This window comes from Callithrix jacchus, chromosome 2 (assembly GCF_049354715.1).
Source record: "Callithrix jacchus isolate 240 chromosome 2, calJac240_pri, whole genome shotgun sequence".
NCBI classification, from domain to species: Eukaryota; Metazoa; Chordata; class Mammalia; order Primates; family Cebidae; genus Callithrix; species Callithrix jacchus.
The window spans coordinates 46,150,238-46,169,780 of record NC_133503.1 but is presented as its reverse complement, the minus strand read 5'-3'; the positions used below and the strand labels follow the sequence as shown (position 1 = coordinate 46,169,780).

Below are 19,543 nucleotides of genomic sequence, written 5' to 3'. Positions count from 1 at the left end.
CTAAAGACCAAAGTTGACAGCCATACACATGTACATACATGGCACACACTCCCACACCACATATAAATGCCAAGTGCCAAAGTTAGACTTTTCTAATTCTATTTGCCAGAGAATCCAGGAACTAGAAGCTACTTTGTACAATGCTCTGCAGCAAGAAACTGTTATCAAGTTTGGTGAATTATTAAGTGAAAAACAGCAAGAGGAGCTGAGGACGGCAGTAGAAAAGTTACGGCGGCAAATGCTGAGGAAGAGCAGAGAGTATGACTGTCAGATTCTTCAGGAAAGAATGGAGCTCTTACAGCAAGCCCATCAGGTGAGGACTGAGTCACTGTCTCTGTGTAGGGTTAGTACTAAGCAAATGATACTTAGTACTAAGTACACTGTATTGAGTAAGGGTATGGAGAAGCCCAGGAGATGCAAATTATTTTCAGAGACTACAATAAATAACCATTGTTTTCCACCTTCATGCGCACACAAAATGACAGTTTTGCCATAATTCATTCTTGAGAAAATTGGCCTTTCAGAAGGACTGCATACTGCTACTATTTTTAGAACTACATTGTCATGAAATGCCCTTTGAATTTCCAGGAGTCTGATTATCTGATTTATTCAGGGAAGCAGGACACACTCCAAGACCAAAATAGTGCTTCCCATTTATTGCTCACTCCAGTTCACAGCCTAACCTGATGAAATAATGTGAACAGTGTAAAAGAGAACAAGCGCCGTTCACATTACAAACCTCACCACCAACGAAGCCTGGCAGCTGCCATTTACTTACTGACATTTGCTTGTGTCAGTAACTAAGGGTTCTACTTACATTATTTCATTTAATCTTCATAATGGCCCTATGAAGTAAGTATTTTTATTATCTCAATTTTGGAGATAACAATACTGAAAATAAGAATGCCTAAATGATTTGCCCAAGATGGCGCAGATGGTAAGCAACAGTCAGGATGACAGCGTAGGTCTGCTGGACTCCAAGGCCAATGTGTCTAACCACTGTACTGTACTGTCTTCCATGACTTATGTGATTCATCTGGACCAGCAAGGCTCAAAATAGGCACCCAATACTAATTTCCAGCCAAAACTTTTAACTGCAACTCTTTATTCCTGCCATAGCTTGGCAGTTGAGGGCTTAGACAGATTCAATAAGGATTCCAGAATTACAAGTGTCAGGTTATAGTATTCAATCCTCAGAAGCTATAAGAAGCAACTGGTACAAAATCCAGATGGTATGTATAGGTGCTAAGAATCATGTGGTCATCAGTGATCAAGGTGAGTGGAAAAGAAGCAGGGGTTCTTCTATGATGCCAATAAAAACGATTCATGGGGGACATGACACTTAGCACACTTCAGATGCAGCCAGGAGCTTTGTGGATTTTATAGGCTAACAGACTACCCAAGTAGGCAGAGAATTCTGAAGCCATGTGTCCCAGAGATGATAAATACATACATGCTCCTATTAATGCTCCTTCAGATTCCATCACAAAGGTTTGTATTTTGACCCTTGGAAAGACCTCTCATAGTCTTTAATAATAGACTCTATGGCATCACTGCATTACTTCATGCATTCTTTTTTTCTATCAGGGGACAAAAATGTCCTCTGTACAAATTTCTTATGCTACAATAGCATGTAATTACTTTCAATGAATTGGGAGTTATGTCGTGGAAACACAGAAGTGTCCTCTTTTAAGATGGACTAATAGTTATCTAAATTTATTTATGATAAAAACTTTATTCTATTTGAGTGTTTCTTTAACCATTTAGTTAAAATACTTCACTCCTGAACGAGTTGGTTTTGTTTAAGTTATCCAGTATTGCCAATAGTACACTACATTTCTGAACCTCAGAGAGTTTTGTTGACATTTTCCATCCTTCCCCTAAACAAATGCTCGTTAGCATATGCCTTTCCAAGTTATTTCTTACTCTTCTTCTTCCCTTTTAATTAATAGCTGAGTTTCATAGAATTATTCAAGAAGACATTGGCTAGGACCTTTCATATGTAACTATGTAATACATTCTAACTTCTAAAGTATATCACTAACCATTTATTAGACACTTCTGCTTGAATGTTTCAGAGTGAACTCATGCATTCTTATCTTTACTTCTCTTCTCTCTCCATCTGCCTGTCTTAGTCAGTAGATTTACCACATCTCAAATCACCCCAGCTAGAAACACTGGCGCCTTCTCTGTTCTTTCCCTGTAAGCACTAATAAAGCACCACATCCAGCTGGAATTTCCCTGAAATGTTTTTGATACTGGTCCATTTTGTTGATACTTGTCACCCCAGGCATGTGCAAGACGTTTCATTATTGCACCAGCTTCCAGGTACTGCCAAATGTTCTTATGTAAATTTGACTCCACCATCTATGAATTTATTCAGTCAAACCTTCAAATGTTTCCTTGGTGCTAGATACCATGTTAGACATAGAGAATTCACTCTGGAGCCTGCCTTAACAAAATGTAGGACCCATAAATGGACATTAAAAAAGATAAATAAACACAAAGAAAAATAATTATGATTATCATAATAAATGACATTTTTAAAAGCACATGCAGGTACCATGGGGACCTAGTTCTAGCTCTCCTCTTTTCAATCCACCACACGTCTCACCACGATCCTTCTCACTTTCCCTCATGGTACATTCTTGCCCCAAAGCCTCCACGATCCCAGTTTCCAGTTGAGTTAAGTCTTACGCAGGTCTCTTCAGGTCCTTCCGTAGCTGACTACACCTCCCACAAAATCCAGATTTGACCCAACCCCAGAGCATACTTCCTTCTCCACTAATTAAAAATGTCCTGGTCCCACTTGTACTGTGATTTTCCACCTCTAAGCCTTTGTTTGCATGATTGCTCACCCTAAAGTATCCTTTAGTTTCCATTGCAATTGGTCCAAGTGTTCTCATTTTTCCAGTCCCAGTTTAAGATCTAACCCATTCATGATCTTCACCCTGGTGAAAATTGAAAAATGAACCACATACTGCTCAAGAAATCTACCTTCTATATTTTGTTATGCACTCATTCACAACCATTTATTGAGGGCCTGCTGTGTGCCAGGTGTTGGGAGTGTGATGGTAAGCAATGACATACAGATCACTACACTCATCTATCTCACAGAGGGACACGAACAGAGCCACAGCACAAATGAACAATGACTGAGGCAACTTCTGAGAGTGGCAGGCAGTGATATGCAGAAAAGAATACAATGTGTGTGTGAGTTTCGGAGTAGGATTGGCCACTTTAGGCTGGCTGGTCAGAGAAGGCCTCTCTGAAGATACCTAAGATCCAAGAAACAAGCCACACAAAGATCTTGGCCAAGATCCTTGTTGTCTTCTGGGACAACAAGGGCTAAGTTCCTATCATGAGAATAAGTTTGGAATATTCAAGGAACAGAGCAAAGGCTAAAATGTCAGGAGCACACAGAGCCAGGGTGAGATTGATAGGAAGCCACGTTGAAGAGCTATTAAAGGGCCACATCACATGGGGCCTTGCAGGAGTTTGTGTTGTATTATGAGTACCACTTAGCTAACTCTTCTTCTTTCCTTCCCACCTGCTTAAACTCAGGGGACCACAAAGATCATTTTTACATTCTGAGCGTTCATTTTACATTCTGAGCCTGCTATAGATGACGTAGGATGGTCAAAATAAGAGGCAGGAAGAGCAAGTAGAAGGTGCCACACCAGTCCTGATGAGGGAAGACAATGACTTGGTGAACTTGGTAGCAGTAGAGAGAAAAAGAAGTGGGTAGAAAAGGAATGTTTGAGTCCAACAAGCTTTCCTGTTGGATGGATGGCAAAGGGATGGGAAGCAAAAAGAAATCAAGCATACATCATATGATGTAGCATAACACATTTACTTAACTAAAAAATATGTATGGACAGCTTCTCCATGGTAAACACTGTACTAGGAATTGGAGATGGGTGGTAAAGTTATTCAGCTTTTCCCATTGTTTTCCTTTACTCTTTAATTTTGTCATCCCATCTGGATCTGATAGTTCTTTCAAATCGGGAATTAATTGATACCTTATCTGTCCTGTACATTACATTCAGCACAGTCATGAGCATGTAAGGAGGGCCCAACAAGCATAGACATGATGGAGGAATAGATACTGCAGTAATTTTACATATTCATGATTTTTTCCATATAGTACTTGCCTCCACATCCAGCAGACATGCCAAGAAATTACTTGCACACTCAAGGTGGAAATATCTAGCAAATGTATTCTTTACTGTGTACCTATGGAGCATTGACAGCGGTATGGAAATATACACCAGCACACACATCACACATGTATACACATACCATCAACATTCCAATCCCATCCCTTTCTCCAGCATTCATTATGGCATAATTTCAAGGTTAACCTTTATGTTCTAACTCTGACCAAAACATACCATCCCTTGTTGCACAAACCTCAGCTCCCTTACTTTAAAGCAGAGTTTCTCAATCTCAGCACTCCTGAAATTTTGAAGCAGGTAATTCTTTATTCTTTTTTAGGTGGCTGTTCTGTGCCTTATAGAAGGTTTAGTAGCATTCCTGGCTTCTACTTGGTAGATGCTAGATGCACACACTCCCAGTTGTGACAATGCAAAAATGTCAACACATTTAGATAGTGGTGATGGTCGCACAATTTTGTGAATATAGTAAATTAGCCACTGAATCACACAACTTAAGTAAGCATAGTAATTAACTTAAAAAAATATTCAGAACTGCCAAATGTCCCTGGTGAGGGCAGGGGGAAATAAACAGTTGAGATCCACTGTTTTAAAGAGAAGGAGATATGATTTCCAAGTTCGAGTATCCTTTGTTCTAGCTTCCTTTTTATTCTCCTACTATTGCATTATCAAAACCTCTCTTTCTACATTACCATCCCATTTGGCTTCTAGTGTTTTCTTCATAGACTCCATTTCTCTATTTTCTAATTATTCCCAACAGAGGTATTAAATCAGAAGCCTGCATTGTATAACCAGGTACATGAGCACTAAAAGCCTTCAGATTGCTGATATAAATATAAAGACTTAATTTTACTTGTAAATAATCGTTACGTAATGTTGATTTCAAGTCTTCAGTGTTTAAATTAGTGGAATTTGGTACATAATTGAGAGGTAAGTTCAAAGACAGTCTTTAGGATGGCTTGTGTTATGTTTGTTATGTTCTTCTGTTTTTTCCCTAATTTATCAGTTCTCTCCTTGGAATGTTTGTTGATGTGTAACCTCTACTTTGTTTTATGAGAATTGACCAGTTCCATTTGTGAGAAAATTCTATCTTGAACCAGGGTTGAAATCGGGTTAAGAAAAAAGGTTAAGAAAGAACTATTGGATTGTTTACATCTATGTGATTCAGCCTCAGCCATCTTTAATGTGGAAAGAAACAACCAAAATCTTAATCCAAATGGTTCCTAACAAAACTTATTTCTTGCTGTCTAGTTTTGGGACACACTGCCCCCTCTATAAGAATTTGATATTCCCACATCTTATTCCAACTCACATTACACTAGCGAAAACAAGTCTGTTTGTCAAACCTAAGGTCAGTGGGGAGGGACCAAAACTCACTAGGAAGGGGTCTACAGGGGTAGGTACAGTAGAAAGGGTGGCAAATATTTTTTGAAAAGATAATCAATAGCAATGATTTTTACCAGAAGTGTAGATAATTTCTGAAACATACAACACATTTTTGGGTAGGGAAAAACATACATGTGATATTTCCAGCTGCTTGGACAAATATTCATGTTCTTACAGGAAGTTTCGTGTTTTAGTTTGGTGAACGATTTTTTCACACAACTGAACAGCCACTGATGCTTTCTCTTTTTTCTTTCTTCAGAGAATTCGTGACTTAGAAGATAAAACAGACATCCAGAAAAGACAAATAAAGGACTTAGAAGAAAAGGTATGTGTCAAGTTCAATAACTAACTTATTCTTTGTTTAATCAGAAAGTGGTATTGATATTGCTCACTGTATTTTCTTTCTGGCTTCTCAGTTATTGTGTGTCTTGCCGAGGCAGGTGTAGTTACAGGAAACCTAGCCCTCACCTTCAGTCAGGCACCAGAATGCCAGCAAAGTCTCCCATCAGTAACCTGACCTTCAAATGTTTGTCTTTTGTGTTGTTTTTTTATTTTTTCCTGTGTTTTCTTTCCTTAGTTTCCCCATCCTCATCTTCATTTCCTTTCCAAAAGTTTCTTCAGTGTTTTATTACCCTACTTTGCTCTTTTTTTAAAAAAAAATCTTTTAGCACCTTTTTTAATCTTTCCCATTATCGTTCATAAAAAGACCTTTCATCATTGTGCTGCAGTTTCACCTCACCAATAAGTTAGAAACTTGGATTGATAGATGATAATTATGTTGTCCTGCCACTTCCCCAGTGATCTGAAAGAACAGCTGCTTCCTCCAAGTCAGCCAGTGTTTTTGAGTGGTATAACATTGTGGCTCTTAAAGAGGGCACTTGGAAATGTGTGTGTGGTAGGAGAAGGGACAGAGCTCAGGCTGGGATACTGAACAAGCAGCAGTGAGCTACTCAGCCTTGCACAATAAAAAAAAGTCTGGAATTTTCGGGCAAGATGGCCAAATAGGAACAGCTCCAGTCTGTAGCTCCCAGCAATGCCAATGCAGAAGGTGGATGATTTCTGCATTTCCAACTGAGGTACCCAGTTAATCTCAATGGGACTTCTTAGACAGTGGGTGCAGCCTATGGGGGATAAGTAGAAGTGCAAATGGGTTGGGGAACTCCCTTCACTAGCCAAGGGAAGCCATGAAGGATGGTGCACTCCAGCCCAGATACTACACTTTTCCCATGGTCTTCACAACCCAGAGGCCAGGAGATTCCCTCGGGTGCCTACACCACAAGGGCCCTGGGTTTCAAGCACAAAAGCGAGCGGCCATTTGGGCAGACAACAAGCTAGCTGCAGGAGTTTTTTTTCATACCTCAGTGAAACCTGAAACACCAGCAAGACAGAACTATTCACTCCCTTGGAAAGAGGGCTGAAGCCAGGGAGCCAAGTAGTCTTGTTCAGCAGATCCCACCCACACCAAACCCAGCAAGCTAAGATCCACCAGCTTGAAATTCTCGCTGCCGACACAGCAGTCTGAACTCGACCTGAGACAATCGAGCTTGATGCAGGGAGGGGCACTGCCATTATTGAGATTTGAATAGGTGATTTTCCCCTCACAGTATAAACAAAGCTGTTGGGAAGTTCAGACTGGGCAGAGCCTACTGCAGCAACACAAAGCCATTGTAGCCAGACTGCCTCTCTGGATTCCTCCTCTCTGGACAGGGCATCTCTGAAAGAAAAGCAGCAGCCCTAGTCAGGGGCTTATAGAGAAAACTCACATCTCCCTGGGACAGAGACCTGGGGGAAGGGGCAGATGTGGGTACAACTTCAGCAGCCTTCAATGTTCCTGCCTGCTGGCTCTGGAGAGAGCATCAGATCTCCCAGTACAGTGCTCAAGTTCTGCAAAGGGACAGACTGCCTCCTCAAATGGGTCCCTGACCTCCATGCCTTCTGACAGGGAGACATATCCCAGCATGGGTCAACAGACACCTCATACAGGAGAGCTCCAGCTGGCATATGGTGGGTGCCCCTCTGGGACAAAGCTTCCAGAGGAAGAAGCAGGCAGCAATATTTGCTGTTCTGCAGCCTCCACTGGTGATACCCAGGCAAACAGAGTCTGTAGTGGACTCCCAGCAAACCCCAGCAGTCCTGGAGAAGAGGGGCCTGACTGTTAGAAGAAAAACAAACAAAAAGCAATAGCATCAACATCAATAAAAAGGACAACCATGCAAAAACTCCATCCAAAGGTCACCAACAGCAAAGGCCGAAGGTAGATAAATCCATGAAGATAAGGAAAAATCAGTGCAAAAAGGCTGAAAATTCCCAAAACCAGAATGCCTCTTCTCCTCCAAAGGATCACAACCCCTTGCCAGCAAGGGAACAAAATTGGACAGAGAATGAATTTGATGAATTGACAGAAGCAGGCCTCAGAAGGTGGGTAATAACAAACTCCTTTGAGCTAAAGTAGCATGTTGTAACCCACTGCAAGAAAGCTAAGAACCTTAATTAAAGGTTAGAGGAATTGCTAAATAGAATAACCAGTTTGGTGAAGAACATAAATAACCTGCTGTAACTGAAAAACAGCACAAGAACTTTGTGAAGCATACACAAGTATCAATAGTTGAGTCAATCAAGCAGAAGAAAGGATATCAGAGATTGAAGATCAACTTAATGGAATAAAGCATGAAGATAAGATTAAAGAAAAAAGAATGAAAAGGAATGAACAAAGCCTCCAAAAAATACGGGAATATGTGAAAAGACTGAACCTACGTTTGATTTGTGTACCGGAAAGTGATGGGGAGGATGGAACCAAGTTTGAAAACACACTTCAGGATATTATCCAGGAGAATTTCTCCAACTTAGCAAGACATGCAAATGTTCAAATTCAGGAAATACAGTGAACGCCACAAAGATACTCCTCAAGAAGAGCAATTCTAAGACATATGATTCACCAAGGTTGAAATAAAGGAAAAAATGTGAAGGGCAGCTGGAGAGAAAGGTTGGGTTACCCACAAAGGGAAGCCCATCACACTAACAGTGGATCTCTCAGCAGAAATTCTACAAGACAGAACAGTGGGATCCAATATTCAACATTCTTAAAGGAAAGAATTTTTAACCCAGAATTTCATATCCAGCCAAACTAAGCTTCATAAATGAAGGAGAAATAAAATCCTTTATAGACATGCAAAGGATGAGGGATTTTGTCACCACCAGCCTTGCCTTACAAGAGCTCATGAAGGAAACACTATATGGAAAGGAAAAACCAGCACCAGCCACTGCAAAAACAAACCAAAATGTAAAGACCATCAAAACTATGAAGAAACTACATCAACTAATGGGCAAAATAACCAGCTAGCATCATTATGATAGGATCAAATTCACATGTAACATTATTAACCTTAAATGCAAATAGGCCAAATGCCCCAATTAAAAGGCACAGACTGACAAATTGGATAAAGAATCAAGACTCATCAGTTTTCTGTATTCAAGAGACCATGTCACATCCAAAGACACACATAGACTCAAAATAAAGGGATGGAGGAAAATTTACCAAGAAATGGAAAGCAAAATAAAGCAGGAGTTGCAATTCTAGTTTCTGATACAATAGACTTTAAACCAACAAAAAACAAAAAAAACGACAAGGGCATTACATAATGGTAAAAAGATCAACAAGAAGAGTGAACTATCCTAAATATATATGCACCCAATACAGGAGCACCCAGATTCATAAAGCAGGTTCTTAGAGACATACAAAGAGACTTAGACTCCTACACATTAATAGTGGGAGAATTTAACACCTGACTGTCAATATTAGACAGAACAATAAGACAGAAAATTAACAAGGATATTCAGGACTTGAACTCAGCTCTGGACCAAGCAGACCTAATGGACATCTACAGAACTTTCCATCCCAAATCAACAGAATATACATTCTTCTCAGCACCACATAGCACTTATTCTAAAATCAACCATTGGAAGTAAAACACTCCTCAGAAATGCAAAAGATTGGAAATTATAACAAACAGTCTCTCAGACTACAGTGCAATTAAATTAGAACTCAGGATTAAGAAACTCATTCAAAACCACACAACTATATGGAAGCTGAACAACCTGCGCCTTAATGACAACTGGGTAAATAATGAAATTAAGGCAGAAATAAGTAAGTTATTTGAAACCAGTGAGAGTGAAGGCACAACATACCAGAATCTCTGGGACACAGCTAAAGCAGTGTTTAGAGGAAAATTTACAGTAACAAATGTCCACAGGAGAAAGCAGGAAAGATCTAAAACCAACACCCTAACATCACAATTAAAAGAACTAGAGAAGTGAGGGGAAAGAAATTCAAAAGCTAGCAGAAGACAAGAAATGACTAAGATCAGAGCAGAACTGAAGGAGTTAGAGACACAAAAACCTTCAAAAAATCAATGAATCCAGGAGCTGGTTTTTCTAAAAGATTAACAAAATAGATAGACTGCTAGGCAGACACATAAAGTAAAAAGAAAGAAGAATCAAATAGACACAATAAAAAGTGATAAAGGAGAGATCACCACTGATCCCACAGAAATATAAACTACCATCAGAGAATACTATAAACACCACTACACAAATACACTAAAAAATCTAGAAGAAATGGATAAATTCCTAGACACATACACCCTCCCAAGACTAAACCATGAAGAAGTAGAATCCCTGAATAGACCGATAACAAGTTCTGAAATAGAGGCAGTAATTAATAGCCTACCAACCAAAAAAAGCCCAAGACGAGATGAATTCACAAATGAATTCTACCAGAGGTACAAAGAGGAGCTGATACTATTCCTTCTGAAACTATTCCAAACAGTAAAAAAAGAGGAACTCCTCCCTAACTTTTGATGAGACCAGCATCATGCTGGTACCAAAACCTGGCAGGGACACAACAACAACAACAAGAAAAACTCAGGCCAATATTCCTGATGAACATTGATGTGAAAATCCTCAATAAAATACTGCCAAACCAAATCCAGCAGCCCATTAAAAAGCTTATCCACCATGATCAAGTCAGCTTCATCTCTGGGATTCAAGCCTGGTTCAACATATGCAAATCAACAAACGTAATCTATCACATAAACAAAACCAGTGACAAAAAACACATGATTATCTCAATAGATGTAGAAAAGGCCTTTGAAAAGATTCAACATTGCTTCATACTAAAAACACTCAATAAACTAAGTATTGATGGAACATATTTCAAAATAATGAGAGCTATTTATGACAAACCCGCAGCCAATATTATACTGAATGGGCAAAAGTTGGAAGCATTCCCTTTGAAAACCTGTACAAGATAAGGATGCCATCTCTCACCACTCCTATTCAACATAGTATTAGAAGTTCTGGCCAGGAAAATCAGGGAAGAGAAAGAAACAAAGTGTATTCAAATGGAAACAAAGGAAGTCAAATTATGTGGGTTTGCAGATTACATGGTTGTATATTTAGAAAACCCCATCATCTCAGCCCCAAAACTACTTAAGCCGATAAACAACTTCAACAATGTCTCAGGTTACAAAATTAATGGGCAAAAATCACAAGCATTCCTATACACCAGTAATAGACAGCGAGACAAATTATCAGTGAACTCTCATTCACAATTGCTACAAAGAGAATAAAATACCCAGGAATACAACTTACAAGGGATGTGAAGGACCTCTTCAGGGAGAACTACAATACACTGGTCAAGGAAATAAGAGAGAACACAAATGGAAAAAGTCCATGCTCATATATAGAAAGAATCAATATTGTGAAAATGTTCATACTGCCCAAAGTAATTTATAGATTCAGTGCTGTCCCCATCAAGCTACCATTGACTTTCTTCACAGAATTAAAAAAAAAAAAACTACTTTAAATTTTATATGGAACCAAAAAAGAACCTGTATAGCCAAGACATTCCTAAGCAAAAAGAACAAAGCTGGAGGCATCAGGCTACCTAACTTCAAACTATATTATAAGGCTACACTAACCAAAAGGGAATGGTACTGGTACCAAAACAGAAATATAGAGCAATAGAGCAGAACAGAGGCCTCAGAAATAATGCCACACATCTACAATCATCTGATCTTTGACAAAACTGACAAAAACAAGCAATGGGGAAAGGATTCTGTATTTAATAAATGGTTGGGAAAACTGGCTAGCCATATGCAGAAAACGAAAACTGGACCCCTTCCTTACACCTTATACAAAAATTAACTCAAAATGGATTGAGATTCATACATAAAACATAAAACCGTAAAAACCATAGAAGAAAACTTAAGCAATACCATTTAGGACATAGGCATGGGCAAACTTCATGACTAAAACACCAAAAGCAATTGCAACAAAAGCCAAAATTGACAAATGGGATCTAATTAAGCTAAAAAGCTTCTGCACAGCAAAAGAAACTATCATCATAGCAAACAGGCAACTTACAGAATAGGAGAAAATTTTTGCAATCTATCTATCTGACAAAGGGTTAATATTCAGAATCTTCAAGGAACTTAAACAAATTTACAAGAAAAAAACAGCCCCATAAAAAAGTGGGCAAAGGATATGAACAGACACTTTTCCAAAGAAGACATTTATGCAGACAACAAACATATGAAGAAAAGCTCATCATCACTGGTCATTAGAGAAATGCAAATCAAAACCATAATGAGATGCCATCTCACACCCATTAGAATGGCAATCATTAATAAGTCAGGAAATAACAGATGCAGGAGAGGATGTGGAGAAATCGGAATGCTTTTACTCTGTTGGTGGGAGTATAAATAGTTCAACCATTGTGGAAGACAATGTGGTGATTCTTCAAGGATCTAGAACTAGAAATACCATTTGACCCAGCAATCCCATTACTGGGTATATACCCAAAGGAGCATAAATCATTCCACTATAAAGACACATGCACACATATGTTTATTGCAGCACTATTCACAATAGCAAATACTTGGAACCAACCCAAATGCCCATCAATGTTAGACTGGATAAAGAAATTATGGCACATGTACACCATGGAATACTATACAGCCATAAAAAAGAATAAGTTTATGTCCTTTGCAGGGACATGAATGAAGCTAGAAACAATCATTCTCAGCAAACTAACACAGGAATAGAAAACCACATGTTCTCCCTCATAAGTGGGTGTTCAACAATGAGAACACATAGACACAGCTTGAAGAACATCACATATCAGGACCTGTTGGGGGATGGGGCAAGGGGAGGAATAGCATTAGGACAAATACCTAATGAAGATGATGGGTTGATGGATGCAGGAAACCACCATGGCACATGTATATCTATGTAACAAACTAGCACGTTCTGCCCATGTATCCCAAAACTTAAAATATAATTGAAAAAAAAAAAAAGTCTGGCCCAAGACACCAGGAACATTCTGCAAGAGTAACAGCAAAGATGCCAAAGAGGTTTTTCTGCGGCTTTCCAGTCAGATTGACTGAAAGTAGCTACCTGACTCCCTGTGTAGTAAAAAGATGTGGCTGTTTTACAGTAGCTTCCATAGGCACACAAGAAGAAAATAGCAAACTATCTGCTCTTGTTGTGACAATGATTAGAATTTGGTTTATCCCAGATTGCCTCTATAATTATCCATATATATGAAGTTAAAGGGAGTTGGTGGGCTCAAGTAGCCAGACCACCAGACACCCAGATTTTTATATAGGCTGAGTCTGTAGGTACTCATTTGACCTTAGGTAAGTAAGTAACTTCACTTCCTCTGTCTAAGCCATGTCTCTAAAACAGGGATGATAACACTTGCCCTTTCTTCCTCCCATGGGTTCCATGAGGAACCAGTGAGGACACTTATGTGAAAAAGGAAACACTAAAAAAGTGTAAGTCAAATTCTAAAAGTGTAATTTTTTAAATTTCCAATGCAAAGTATACATTCTCTGCAAAATTTTAAATTTGAATTTCCCAGATTTCAGAAGGGACTATTTAGTTAGGACTTAATGCAGGACTTAATGAGGCAATGTTAATGTACAGTAAATTTCCCAGTGATTGGAAAGAAGCCCCAGAGAAGACAGGGATTGCTTTCAGCTTCCCTGTTTGTCAGAGACCACATTTAATGTCTTCCATTTTCCAAACTTTTGAATGGCCAGTTCTTGACTATCTCTCTGCTAATTCACAAGCTACACGAGGGCTAGCTCAAGGAAGAATTCAAGGTTAAGGCGATTCTGTTCCCAAAACTTGATGATACCCATTCAGTCCTCATCCAGCGGAGGTTTTAAAAAAAAAGTGTGGGGGGTTAGAATTAAAAAAAAAAATCTATCAATGTCACTACCCTAGACATTCTCTAACTAAAACTCTCAACAATTTTGGAAGAAGGGAGATTAAGATCATGTTAATTGTTGGAATTAAATGTGAACTTTTTCACAATTCTTTTGCTCAGTATTATTTACAGATCTGAACTTCCTAAACATTTATGATAATGGGGTAATTATCCACTTGAAAGAAAATAAGGATCTAATTGTCAACACTGCATATTTCACATAGGGTAGCAAATTCAGCCACTTCAAAAACAATCCAGTTGACTTCTGATTAGATATTTGACTAGAGATGAGGTTTATGATGTACATTCTACTCACTTGACCTCAGTTCTCCACACCCTTAATCTAGTAAAGAGGCTAAAGATTCCTTACGTCAGACATACTCTTCATTCTTCCCTTATGGTACTTGAACACCCACTCAGGGTACATGGAATATCTCTTCTTTACTGCTTATTTCCATGCACACAGTATGAATCAGGTGGTAACAACAAACCTAGCAAAATTGCTTCAGCTGTGTGCAGCACTTATCTAGAGCATAATATCTGTATGTACCTTATCTAGAGCACTTCCACTGCCATCGTTTCATCTGCTTCTCATAATTACTCTATGAGACAGACACCACAGATGTTATGATCCCCTTTTATATAGATAGTAAAACAATGGCTCAGCCGGGCGTGGTGGCTCAAGCCTGTAATCCCAGCACTTTGGGAGGCCAAGGCCGGTGGATCACGAGGTCAGGAGATTGAGACCATCCTAGTCAACATGGTGAAACGCCGTCTCTACTAAAAATACAAAATATTAGCTGGGCATGGTGGCGCGTGCCTGTAATCTCAGCTACTCAGGAGGCTGAGGCAGGAGAATTGCCTGAACCCAGGAGGCGGAGGTTGCGGTGAGCCGAGGTTGCGCCATTGCACTCCAGCCTGGGTAACAAGAGCGAAACTCCGTCTCAAAAAAAAAAAAAAAGGCTCAAAGAAATTAAACAATTTGCCCAAAATTATATAACCAATTTATGGCAAGTCAAGATCAGAGTCAGGGTGTCTGATTTCAAATGGCATGATCTGCCCACCACACTGCAGAGATTAAGACTCTCATTATAGACTAAGTGATGAGCATCTCCTCTGATATCTGATCTTCTCATAGGAATAATGGGAATGGGAATTCATCCATTACTCTCATTCTTGAACTTCTCCTGCTATAAGTTTACCTTCAAGGAATGAGAAAAAGCACATTTCTGGTTTTCATAATAATAGACTCATCACCAATACATGCCTCTTAGAGCCATATTCATAACTCGTTTGTAGAATTAAGCCATAGTGAGGCAAGAACCTTATAAGCAGTAGCGTTAAAGGAAATATGCCAATAACGTTCACAATACGAGAATGCCAAACATAACTCTCATTCCCAGATGTGTCCAAGACTCTGTTCCTGGAGTGTGATAATCAAGTAAAAGACTTACTGACTCAATAAAAGTAAACCACCAAGGAAATCAGTTATTTTTTAAAAAACTGACCTGACCCGCTGGGTGTGGTGGTTCACACCTGTAATCCCAGCACTTTGGGAGGCTGAGGCAGCTGGATCATGAGGTCAAGAGATCAACATGGTGAAACCCCGTCTCTACTAAAATACAAAAAAATAGCCGGGCGTGGTGGCATGCATCTGTAGTCCCAGCTACTTGGGAGGCTGAGGCAGGAGAATCACATGAACCCGAGAGGCAGAAGTTGCAGTGAGCTGAGATTGCACCATTGCACTCCAGCCTGGCTGACAGAGTGAGACTCCGTCTCAAAAAAAAGAAAAAAAAGAAACTGACTTGACCCATGACTTTTTACAGTTAGTATACAGTTAGTTATACACCCAGGCTACTCGAGCACTGTTTGCCCATCCAATTACATTTCTCAAATGAAGATTTTTGGTGAAGAAAACAAATCAGACTCCATTTAACTTCCATGAGTCAAATAAGGAGAAGTCTATCTCAGAGGTAAAAAGCTGGAATAACATCACACATTTATTACCTGAAATGTCCATTGATACAGAAGCAGGTTTGATGCCAATAGCATGACCACCCACCCTCACTTGCCCAGGACGGACCCAGTTTTTACCTGTCAACCCAATGTAATTATTAATAATGTCCATACCCTTCTCTGAAATCTTCCACTATGAGTAATTAAGTATATATTTAGCCTATGGATTAATATTCTCCCTGCTGTACCTTAATCCTAAAACCCAACATATTAACCAAAAAAAAAGATACCACTGAGTGATTAAGTTTATGTTCTGATCATATTTTGTGTTTCTGAAATACCCTCTCATGTGTGAAAGATAGAGACAGTGATATATAATGAAATAGGGCTCAGGCTATCTAAGCTTTAGCCCTCACTGTGCCATAAATTGTATGTAATTAAACTATTGATTTACTGCTCTGTGATTATTTTTCTTATCTATAAAATCGGGAGCTTAGACCAGTTGTTTGTAAGACCCCCTCATGACTCTAAAATATATGAATCAATGTTAGTTGAACACTGGTACTCTCTGTCAGTAGCTAAATAAAAGGTGCGGATATTTTTAAACAAAAAGGTACTTGATGTTCATGTGTTAAGTGGTTAGACTTGAGCAATATGGAAAAGCAGAGGTTTTGTACTACCTGAATCGCACGACAGAAATTCAGATTTACATAATCTTCTTCTTTTTCTTCTGCAGTTTCTGTTTCTATTCTTGTTCTTCTCTCTTGCCTTTATTCTATGGCCTTGATGTCAAGGTGCCTCTTAAAGGTAAGATTCCATTTAATTCTCAAAATGTGGTTCTAAGAGGTATTTGATAAAAAAAGAATGCTGCTTATACTTACTATGCCTTTCTTTAGTTTTCTTTTCTTTTCTTTTCTTTTTTTTTTAGACAGAGGCTTGCTCTGTCACCTATGCTAGAATGCAGTGGCACAATCAGACCATATTTCACTGCAACCTCAATCTCCCACACTCAAGCGATTCTCCAACCTCACCCTCTTGAGTAGCTGGAACTACAGGCATGTGCCACCATGCTCAGCTAATTTTTTTATTTTTTATTTTTATTTTTATTTACAGACAAGGTCTCCCTTTGTTGCCCAGGCTGGTCTTGAACTTCAGAGCTCAAGCAATCCTCCTGCCTCAGCCTCCCAAAGTGTTGAGATTACAGGCATGAGCCATCATGCCTGGTCTAAATATTTTTTAAACTATGCTATATTTTTTAAAAACAAACACAATGATTTGGTTAGCATAAATGCCATAAATTGAGACACAGATCCAGTCTATTTGAGGGATTATTAGAAAAATGAAGAAACTGAATATTCTGGGAATCAAGAATTTGTTCCAGTTAACTGTATCACTTCGGGAATTCACAATGTCTGTGGATCTTAGTATTCTCATCATAATCTGCCATTATACAGAAAGTTATGTCTGTATCTGCAAAGTGAAGAAATAATGACTTTATCTTTAGTATTGCTTTCAGCTTGAAAATTCTGATTCTGCTAATCTAACAAGCTAATAATGACTGCTGTTTTTTCACCCCTTTTCCCCAGTAGAGACTAGGGAGTTCATTAAAACCCAAGAAAGAAGGCTAAGTAAAATTGAATCTTGTTTTAAAATAAGTTACTTTTCAATTTGTCAATACAGAAAACAAAAGGGAATCTTATTATGATTATTACCAAGTCCATGTCTCATGAGTACATGCATAAATGATCTTATTGAGTCCCAGTCTTAAAAATACAGATTTCTAAGCCCCACCTCAGACTTGCTGAATCAGATCACTGGAGATAAAGGTGACATACAGAGAGGGTGGGAGAGGTGAGAGCAAGGACTGGTCTGTATTTAACAAGCACACTATGGGGTTTTGATGGCCAGCCAGGTATGGAAACTGCAAATCTCAATACCATTGTTAACAAAGAAGGGCCAGCAGCTATTCTAAATCCATTTATCATGGTTCATGTCAACTCTGATTATCCTATTGAATTATATTAGGCTGAGATCCTGGACCTCAGGTGATTTAACATTTTCTATGGCAAGTTGGAAAACAGAAGAGAGATCATACTCTCTTCATAAGTATGACATCCATTACGTGGGTATGGAACAGACAAGTAAAAGTCCTTTAGCATAATCTGATATAAGCAAAGTAAGCAGATATGCTCAGAAAACATATGAACTCATAACTCACTCTCTGGCTGTATTCTTTCTTCCAAAAGATTTTCTTTTCAGACTGACCAGTATCGTTTGTCTATCAAGAAAGGTGATGGCACTGTAGCACAGAAAGAAGAGGATTGAGTCTCTTAAAGTGAATGAGAATATCCAAATGGAAATGGAATGAGATTCTCTAGCAAAGGATCAAAATGGCCAGAGTATCAGAAAACAAACAGCCCTCACCCACCAAAAAAATAAACAATAAATAAATTTTACAAATAGGGAAAATAAATTTCAGTAAGAGACAAGTAATACATGGTGGTTTAGAGAAGAAATGTCAAACCTCGTAAGTACTAGGTAGAAAATGGGTAGATTTCAGCATTAACATCAATGCTGGCTAAAGCTGATTATAAGCTTCTAAGTAATAGATACATTTAATCCTCACAGAGTCTCCTGTGGGATAGGAATTGATTTTATTCCTAAATTACAGTTGGAGAAACTATAGCATGTGACTTTCCCAACAACATAGGGCTACAAATTCGTACCCAGGCAGCCTCAGTCCAGAATCGACTTTTAACCACCAAACTGCCTCACAAATAAGAGAGAGCCTTTCTCTTGTGTTTGAAGCAACATTACTGTTCATATGTATCTTAATCCGGGGCATCATCTTTTATTCATGTAGTGCTACTTAGCTATTGGCTTTTGAAATTACAGTGTGCACGTCTCTGTACCTTTTCCCATTTTGTGTAACTCCTAGAGGGATGTACAAGAGTTGATGCTTTTCCTCCAAAGTAGCACATAAATAACACTTAGTAATTATCTCTTAAATGGATGACTATAATGATAATTAATAATCTAGCAGATTTATGTGACAGTGAATCTGGGCAATATAATATAATGCATATGCAGTAAAATGGCTGAGAGGTTAAAGTGCACAGCCTACTAGTCAGATATACTTTTAAGCTGAGTCCTGCCATTTACTAGTTGTGCAATGATAGGCAGTTTATTTAATCCACCCAAGATTAGTTTCCTATTCCACAAAATGGTTATAATCATGTTACCTACGCCAGGATATTGTGTAGAGAGAATGAAATGAGGTTATGCATGTCAAAGGTATAACAGTGCCTGGAAAATCATTAAATAATCAGTAACTCTTAGTGATTATTATATTTTAAAAATAGCTACCACATCTACTGAATTCAAAATTATACTAAATTATACTAGTATACTAGCATACAAAATCACACTAATTTCAAAATTAGAACCTCTAGTACTGGTGAGTAGTTTAAATCCTAACCCCAAATAAGTAGCTGCTTTTTTGACTTCTCAGGGTATAATCTGGCTTTAAATAATATTAGGGAATAAAACATCACTGAAAACTGATTAATGTTACACATGTCTCCAAAGTTGGCAAGAGAGAAATAAGAATAAGTAGGGGGAAAATTGCTTGTTTATTCGTAGGTAGTGAAAGCTTACTGCAAACAACAATAATTTTTTTTCCATACTAAATTAGTGATTTGTATTCTGTTAATAAACCCAAGACTAGCTTAAATTACAAAGTCCTCATTAACAT

The 19,543-nt window shown here is 38.5% G+C and overlaps 1 protein-coding gene across 11 annotated transcripts in view; it reads left to right on the top strand.

Annotated features, from left to right (window-relative positions):
• Positions 1–19,543, top strand: part of JAKMIP2 (janus kinase and microtubule interacting protein 2) — a 207,011-nt gene that overhangs the window by 172,640 nt on the left and 14,828 nt on the right. For 7 of the 11 annotated variants that reach the window (XM_078365755.1, XM_078365758.1, XM_078365752.1 and 4 more), the window contains 3 exons: positions 110–313; positions 5,821–5,886; positions 16,526–16,596. In XM_078365755.1, the coding sequence (XP_078221881.1) occupies positions 110–313; positions 5,821–5,886; positions 16,526–16,576 (321 nt within the window). In that variant the 3' untranslated portion in view covers positions 16,577–16,596. The remainder of the gene's footprint in view (positions 1–109; positions 314–5,820; positions 5,887–16,525; positions 16,597–19,543) is intronic. The other 4 variants (XM_078365757.1, XM_078365754.1, XM_078365751.1 and 1 more) reach the window with 1 other exon arrangement.